Source organism: Parus major, chromosome Z (genome assembly GCF_001522545.3).
Source record: "Parus major isolate Abel chromosome Z, Parus_major1.1, whole genome shotgun sequence".
Taxonomy (NCBI): Eukaryota; Metazoa; Chordata; class Aves; order Passeriformes; family Paridae; genus Parus; species Parus major.
In genome coordinates, this window is record NC_031799.1 from 8024704 (window position 1) to 8033568 (window position 8865).

Consider the following 8865-nt stretch of genomic DNA (forward strand, 5'->3'; position numbering starts at 1 on the left):
TCCCTGTGGGCAGTGCAGTCACACTGTGGTGCTTGCTGTGGGCGCCTGCAGGACGGGTGCTGCAAAGCTCCTTTGGAAGGCTGAGGGCAAAGCTGGAGGGGAAGGAAATGACTAAACAGAGTTTGTTTTCCCCCAGTTCACCACCCCAGAGCCAGACCCCTAACTGCACCTGGTGGAGAACTGTCTGATGGATGACTTTGTCATGGAAACACTGGGTTTTGAAACTGCCACTTTCATTTTGAGGCAGCCAAACACTTCAATGGATTGATTGATTGATTGATTGATTGATTGATTGATTTATCGTTGCTCAGAGAAGCCTGTGGCAGGTGAGAGTTGTGGTGGGAGACTGGGCTGCAGTCCACATCCCTCACTAGCCAGTGGCAGCCCTGCCCTGGAGCTGCTGTTTCTGGGTACCAGTTGGTACTCCACTGCTAAAGCTTTGTAGATAATACTAAGGGAGAGCTGGAAGGAATCCTTCCCTTTGCCAGCTCAAAAGAGGACACTGGGACTGTTAAGCAGAAAGTGGTATCCTAGTTTTTGCCTGGATACACAATCCCTTTCACTCCTGCTGTTCCCCCCAGGGCTGTGCTCACCCCATCAACCACAACAGCTAATGTCACATTGTTGTGCCCCTTCAGTCCTGATCCAGCTCAGGGAACACATGCCTGGAAACATGTTTGGTTAGACTGAGAGCTGCTGGAGGGGGCCTTACTCGTGTCTGTGCTGAGTTGCCTTCTGCTAAGACTGACCATGCCCGATGCCCTCACTCTCCTTAGTGTAGAGGACAAGGCAGGGAAAGATCAACCCTTTGCTCTTTATCAAACAGGAAGCTGGGGACAGGGAGGATGGCTCCAGAGCTGCTGGTCCACCACTTCATATGTTCCCTCTCCCCCTTTCCTCCTCCTTTCTTCACTACCTCCAAGAAATTATTCATTACAGGGACAAAATCTACCTTTTGCACAGAAGATTGAGTTTCACACTGTGGGCTTTGCTGTGTAATAAATGTGGTTCCCCTCCATCACCTGTAAACTGTTCCCTGCTGGCACAAGGACAGAGCTCAGGAACCTGTACACCTGGTGAGCTGCTGCTCACTGACCTGTACACCTGGATGCTGAGGATCTGGCTTTTGCTAGAGAAACAGATAAGCGAGCAATACAGCAATGGAAATTTGCACTGGAAGCATCTGCAGAAATTACGAAGGCTTTGTTATATGCTATGGGGGAAAAGAAATCAACATGGCTTTGAGCAAAACAGTCAAACAAAGCAAATACTGCATGGAAAATTGCAATTCAAGTGAGAAAAAGTTGGTTTTCTGGCTAGATTTTTTTTGTCCTAAAATAGCTCCACTCCTGCCACAAGGGCTCATCTCTAAGAAATGAGGTTTTCCAGGGTGAGAGCAGCTGAGTGGTGAATTCTCTGTGCTGTCAGTGGAAGCCTCTGCCTGTATCCTGTCCATGCCACAGAGTTCTCAGGGATCTTATCTGGGTCCCTCTGCTCCCTCTTACTCCATCTTTATCCCTTGAGACTGTCAGTGCTTTGGGACAGGAACCATTTCTTGCTGCATAACTATGTCTGTTTTGATGCTGGCCTAGGCACATGGGCAGGAGCAGCAGCAATTATTTTAAGAGCTGATGAGATGAGGAAGGAGCAGCAGGGGGTGGGCAGCAGGTGGCTTTGTTCCCTGGCAGGGCTGGGAGGTAGAGCATGATGCTGGTGATGATATTTACACTGAGCCAAGCCTAAGGCTGCATCAGGAAGATCTCACACTTTTCAAAGAGCAGGCTGATTGCTGGGGGGGTCATGTCTTGCCTGCTGTCATTGCCACTGTCCCCAGAAATGGGGTGGCTGCACTAGCTGGAGATAGCTGGATTGTGGTGAAGGGAGGCTCTGGCCCCTGGTTCTTTGCCTGCTTCGATTCCTGGTGCCACCCATCACCTCCCAGGGCTGTGGGAAGGGAATATTCTGTGGAAAGTGAATTTGAGTGTAAATAGGGAGAGCCGGCTCCTGGGTTTCAGGTGCTGCTCAGGGCCTCACATGCCAGCAGTGCCCCAGGAGGTGGCACTGCCACCTGCCTCAGGGTGCCTCAGGTTCCAGCTGTCACCCACTCCCTGAGCTGCCACTCGTGACGGCAGGTGGAGCACAGGTAGGGTGGCAGTCTGGGAGCCATGCTGTGGGCACAGAGGGGACACATGGAAAAGGCAGTGGAGAGCAGGCAGGAGAGAAGCAGGAGGGAAGAAGGAGTGATAAGGACGTTGTAATTAGCATTAGCACTCCTCATCCAGAGCTTTCAGAGGAAGGTCACCTTCATTATCTCTCTTTTACAGCTGAGGAAACTGAGGCACAGGGGAGGCAGTTAGAGTGATTTGTTCAGGGTGAGCCATGAGGGCTAGCAGCTGGGTCTGGGGCTTGCATGTCTTCAGCACCAGCACGCTGGGAATGGCTCTTGACACCAGCCTTCCTTGCCCAAACCCAGCAATGAAGGATCAGTAGTAAAGGGCGTGGATCCCTTCTTTGCCTGTCTCCAGGGTTGTCTTCTTCAGACCCACTGTCTCTCACAGCATCCCTGCCCCTGAGAGACATTTGAGATCAGCCTGGTCCAGCTGCACCCAAAATCTGCTCATGAAATCCCACCCAGCTGCTCTTGCCTTCCCCTCCAGCCCTGCAAAGGCTTGCTGTGAACCCGAGGCCATCTGGGCTCCTGCAACAGTCATGTTGGGTAATGGAATATGTTTTGCTGGATTTTTTTTCTCTCACCAATAGAGCTCCCCCTTTATTTAAGTTTAAATTGATGCCATCTGGCTAATGAGCCCATACTCATGTTCTAGATTAAAAGGCAATCCTGTGCACGTTACCGATATGGCACTGGAGATTAGAGAGGCTTAAATGGTTTTGAAGGTGCAATTTGCTTTTCATGCATGGTGCTATTTACCTCCTGGTGGGTGGGCCAGCATTCCCATTGCTGTCCCCAGCAGCTCCCTCCTGGCTCTAGTCTCCTCTGCCAGCTCTGGCTGCAAGAAAATGAGAGTTTAGGCATCTCCAGCCTGGCAGGGCTGTGCAAGGTATCCTTGTAGTTGTTGCTGCCATTTGTCCACTCCTGGAGGTGCTTTTTGGTGTGGACAGGATGTCTTCATCACCTGCTTTCTTAGCTGTCATCCCCTCCTCACCTCCCTACGCCACAGCATCCCCTGAGACAAGGCACAGGTAGCCAGAACAGAGAAGCCTCTGCCCCTCTTTCAGCCCAGAGAAGTGGGGGACAACTGTGGCTCATCAAGATATTGATGGCAGGTGGCTGAGGCCGAGGTCTGTGCTGAGATCAACATCTTGCACATTCTAAGTACCAACTGCAGCTGTGAGCTATCTGGTTGTGCTCCCATCTCCTCAAAACCCCTCTGCAACCTATTTGCAGGTACTGTTGGCTCCTAGGATGATCTACCAAGGACAGCCTGGCATCAGGTGTTGGTTTTCCAAAGAAAAATGTTGAAAATGAGATGGGAAAAATAGAGCATTTGTGCAAGGTGTATCATCACCTCCAGACACCTTCCATGTAAGGTGATGAAGTGTGTGCCAGCAGAATGCCTGATTTTGCAGTGAATTTCCCTTTGGCTGAGATGGAGTTGGTTTTACAGTCATCTCCTTGCAGTCCCATCACTGGGGGCTCTCAGCACTGGGGACAAACCCTGACTGCTCCTGCCTGTGTTTGCTTCCACAGATGGCTAACCCTGTCCGGTCAGCCTGCTGCGTGGTGCTCGCCGCGGTGGTGGTGGTGTACGCCCAGAGGCACAGCCAGCAGGGTGAGTCCTTCACACCTCCCAGGCCCTGGGGGTCCTGAAAAACGGGAATGCTGCTCCTCCAGTCTCTCTCCTGGGGGAATCTGGGTGCACCCACCAGGTGTGCCTGATATTATTACTGTGCATGTTATCACTTCTCTCCATGACAAGTGTCCCCTCCAGCCCATCACTGTGGGATTTGGGCATCCTGCATCTATGTCTGCTGATGCTCCTTACCCTGCCCACAGCTCTCCGTGTCCCTATTGCTTTGGAGCCCTTTGCCCACTCATTTGTGGATGCTGCCCCATGCAGCCCACCCACGGAGGGATGAGGAGTTGGGAGGAAGCATCAGCCTGACAGCTCCGAGCTCCAGTCACCTCTGACAGTTCCATAACCCATGATAATGATGGATGATGCTTTATCCTGCTCTCACCTCCTTGGGGTGACTTAGTCCCCATTGCCACCACACATCTGGCACACCACTAGCTCACACCTCTTCAGGTTGGCAGAGGATTCAGTGCTTATTTTAGTGGTGGCTTTAGAGAGATTCCACTTGAGAGTCGCTGGTGGCGTTGGGAGCTGGAGGAGCCCCACATGATCCTGGGTCTAGGCAGGAGCAAGAAGGTTATGAGGGGTAGTTGGGTCCTGGTGTAGAATCCAGCTCTGTGAAAACAGGACAAAATGGGGAACCTCCAGAATTCACTGCTTTTCCTGGCAGCCTGTCTGTAGTGGCTTTTAGAGGATCTTAGAGGGGAATTTTGCTGATTAACTCCACTAAAGACATCTATGCATCCTTGGGCTCTATGAAATTGAGGAGCCCAGCCAGAGTGCTCCACTGAGCTGTCCTAAATCCATTTGGGTGAGTTTACATAGTCACAAACTTCCAGGCTGGACACAAAGCAGCCAGGGTATGGCAGCACATCTGCATTGCATGGGGACAACCACTCTGGACATGGAAGGAACTTGCTGGCTGGTGTTGCAGGAAGGTCTCCAATGCCTTCCCAGGGTGCCTGCTCAAAGCATTTGGATGCTGAGCTGTATGCTGCTTGTGGTGGTGTGATGCTTCTTGCAGAGAAGCAAAGCTGCTCACTCCTGTTGTGCTTGCAGGACCACTGCCTGGGCAGCTTTAGGGGACCTGGCAACAGGAGTACCAGAGCATCCTTTGGATGCACCATGCTGCTTCCTGCTGTGGTGTAGGAATACAGAACACAGAAGTGCCAGGTTCTTCAGGGTTGCACACACTTGAATTTTGTTGCCTAGACAGGAACAAATGCTGCATCTCACCAGTGACATTTTGCCACTGACAGCTGGTGCAGAGCTGCAGTGACTGTCACCTTCTGCTCTGTGATGTACCAGGATTCAGGGGTTTGGCAGCATAGCCTCCCATGTCCTTCTGTCCTTCCTGTTTCCCTTGCCTGCCTATGTCTGGGAGGGAGATGTCTGGGACACCAGCTCAAAACTGAAGCTGCTGAGGCCTGTGTCCATCAACAAGTGCCTGAATGGGGTGTGAGAAGTGATGCAGGGCTCCTCCCATCTGAATTAGAAAAGAGATTGCAGGACACCATCAGGACTGTCCTCAGTCTGTTCCCCAGAAGCACTGCATGTCCCTCCTGGGCACCTCTCTGAAACACCAAGGAATGCTCTGGGATTTTGGAGATACTTTGGAGCAGCAGGTCTCCCACCCACCCACCGTGCCCAGCTTGGAGAGGCTGAGCACAGGCAGGTCAACACTGGAGACCCCAAGCTTGTGCCCTGTGCCCACCACCCAGAGCTCTCCCCCTGCCCTGCTGCAGCCTCTCCTCACCAGCCAAGCCAAGGGCTCATCCCCCTCCAGCCAGGCACTCAGGCTGGAAAAGCACAGCAGGAATGGGGTGGGAGGATGGATTAATCCCACGGGTGGTAGGGACCCATGGAGTGGGGGGAAGATGCTGGCACAGAGTCCATTTATCATGCACTTGAGGCACGTTGGACTTTAATAGCTCATGAAGCACTTTAAGAGATGCATTAGCACTGAATACTTGAGTGAGGAGGATGTGACAAGCTGTTAAGTGAGCATGAGCACGGCGGAGGGAGCCTGGCCACCCTCTCCTGGCTCTCATATGCACCCCAGTGATTTCTGGAGCGTCCTGCAAAGTGCCACATGAATTATATAAAAGCAGCATCAGGCTTGCTGAAGGTGAGGTATTAACCCCTCTGCTGCTCACCTTTAGTCCTTCTCCTTGGAGCTGGCAGAGCACAGGGTGCGTCTGCCTGCCATGTGGAAGCCTGAGATGATCCCCAGTGTTGGGGGGAGGGAGGGATTTGGGGTTCCTGTGACCTCTGGGGTGACAGAGCTCCCTTGCTCTGCATCCCTGGCAGGTTGCTCAGGTTTCACCTCCACCACACAGCTGGGGACTGCAGCTTCCCACGAGGGTGGGCACTGGGTGGTGTGGGAGACCAGAGACCTCTGGCAGGGGAGCCCCAGGGGGATGCTCAGAGGTTGGCACTAATGTTCTGGCTCTGGCAGTGGGTTTGGGGTGTCCTGCTGCAGGGAAGGGCAGAGGGGCAGTGAAAGAGGGTATTAAAAACGAGATTCAATTAATAAATTATAAAAAGTTTAATATAAACAAAAAGACAATTAGGAGACAAAGGAAATAAAGCAGAGGGTTAAAACGGCCGGGTGCCCAGGAACACACCTGGTATCTCTGGAACACTCTTTTTATCCCCTCCTGCTGTGAGGGTTTGATGCATATTCAAACTTTTTCAAGAAGTATTTAGCATGTCCCCACCCTGGTTCTGCCTTCTTAGAACATGCTCTTGTACAGTTTTATTTTCTGCTGGTCAGAATTTTTTTTTTGCTGGTCATCATTATTCTAGCTGCTCAGCATTATTTGTAGTTTGGTTTCATTTCTTCTGCAAATGGTCAGTGTTGATAACAGTCCGGGACCCTCATCCTTCCTTTTAGAGCAGCTGGGCTTCACATCTTTCCCCTATTGCCAGCGGCCTGATCTTGGCTTCTTGATAACAGCTTGGGCTCTATTGTTCTTCTATTGATAACAGCTGGGGCCCCACTGTCTTTGCCCTCTGGGGTTTCCTTGCTTTGTACCTAGGAGATTCCTTTAAGCTTAAAACTTGTTAGCCAGAAAAAAGTACATACATAGCCAAAAAGTATTTAACATATAATATTCATCTTAATACTTGTGAAAGCCAATATCACACTACAGATTTATAACAAGGGTGTCCAGCACTGCCATCTCCAGTGCATGAATAAGCAGCTTTGGATGGGGCTGCCAGATTGGGCCAGCCTGCCTGCAGAGATGGGCATTGTCCTGGACAGCCACAGGGCTGTCCTCATCTGCACAGCTCCAGCTGGCATGGAGGGATGGACAGGAGCTGCAGGAAGAGTGGGAGAGCACAGAGTTGGCAGTGCAGCCTGAGGACAAGCTGAAGACCTGGGAGAGAAGGGGAGAGCCTTGTGCCCTCCACAAAGAATGGCTTAGATTGGAAGAGACCTTCAAGATCATCAAGCTCCAGTCCCCCTGCCTTGGACAGCAACACCTTCACTAGACCAGTCTGTATAAAGGCCCATCCAGTCTGGCCATGAACACTTCCAGGGATGGGACATCCACAGTTTCTCTGTGCAACCTTCACTGGTGCCTCACCATCTTCACAGTGGACGATTTACTCCTGATATTTAATCTCAACCTCTTTCAACTTAAAGCTCTCTTTCAGTTTAAAGCCATTACCCCTTGTCCTGTCACTGCATGTCCTTGTGAGGAGTCCTTCCTCAGGTCTCTTGTAGCAATGTGATGCTGTCTGCTGTGAGACTCACACCTTTGGTTGTCCAAGGCCTCCACTGTGTGAGAGCAGAGCTGGTGGGGTTCCCTGCAGTGCAGAGACCTCCTCCCTAGCAGGGCCTTGGTGCCTTCAAAAGTCTGGGAGAGGTCACAGCACAAGCTTTGGGGTTTAGCCCAAGCTCTTATGTGGGAAGTGTGTACATGGTGGAGATGCCTAATCACATATCAGGCTACAAAGTGCACATACCTGGGTGATTTCAGGTTTTTGTACTGTTTTTGAGTGCTGTGACTGCCTCTCGCTGGACTTAGCTGTTCTTATTAAACGAAATGCCTGCAGCAGTCCTGAAAAGAGGGAGCTCTGCTTCCCCAGTCTCCTGCTGTGACCAAGGTGTCTTCCCCATCCATCAGCTCTGCCAGAGCTATGTCCATATCTGTCCCACATTCAGATTTCTTTGCTTTTAAAAGACGAGTAATTCTGCTTTATTGATCCTCACCTTGCTGAATTAACTCGTGTTTAAACAATAATTATGTTTTCACCCAGGAGAGGAGACAAAGAGATAAAAGGCTCTGGAAATGAATGCACTTCAGATGCCACATGCCGGGGTTAATTTATTGATAGGCGCAGAAGCTCCCATCTCCTCTCTTCCTCATCAACAACAAGCAATTAGCCCCCATCATTCCTCAGCTGAGGAAAAGAGAGATTTTGTTTCATTACTCTCCCCTCTTTCTTGCTCTCTTAAGCTCTGGCACTAATCTTTTGCAGTCAGTTCTGCTGCAAAGCCTCCCAGGGGCTCCAGTTTGTACATGCCTCGTTAGAAATGCTGCTGCAAAGACAAAGCCTGGACTAGTAAATAGCCTTCAAAATGCACAGCAAAGCCATGCAAATTGGCTTTTCAAAGGGAAACCAGCTGTAGGTAGGAAAACTTCTCTTCCCTTCTAGAATTGCCCAACCTTGTCCGTGTTGCATTTTTTGGCTGACAGGGATCTGACCAGCTCTTTCTGGACTCTGCTTCCTCCAAGTAAGCCAGACCATGCCAGGGATGCCATCATGCTTAAAACTAGACACTTGGATTTTGTAGGTGTTCTCTGGACTTGCTGTGTAGGAGGTGGATTGTACATTCACACCGAGCTGTGTGCTTTGTTTGTAGATATCTGTGTATGTTTTGGTTGTTGTGCAAATGCAGTTGAGTTGAGGTGCCTGGATTCAACAGCTGTGATGGGGCAGCTTTGTGCATCTTACCTACGATGGCTCTGCAGGTGTGCTATGTACAAATAAACATTCAGAAATCCTCTCCTCTCCTCTCCTCTCCTCTCCTCTCCTC

The 8865-nt window shown here is 50.8% G+C and overlaps 1 protein-coding gene across 4 annotated transcripts in view; it reads left to right on the plus strand.

Annotated features, from left to right (window-relative positions):
• CNTFR (ciliary neurotrophic factor receptor) overlaps positions 1-8865 on the plus strand; it is a 203716-nt gene that overhangs the window by 114797 nt on the left and 80054 nt on the right. For all 4 annotated transcript variants that reach the window (XM_015615563.3, XM_015615566.2, XM_015615565.2 and 1 more), the window contains one exon: positions 3710-3791. In XM_015615563.3, the coding sequence (XP_015471049.1) occupies positions 3710-3791 (82 nt within the window). The remainder of the gene's footprint in view (positions 1-3709; positions 3792-8865) is intronic.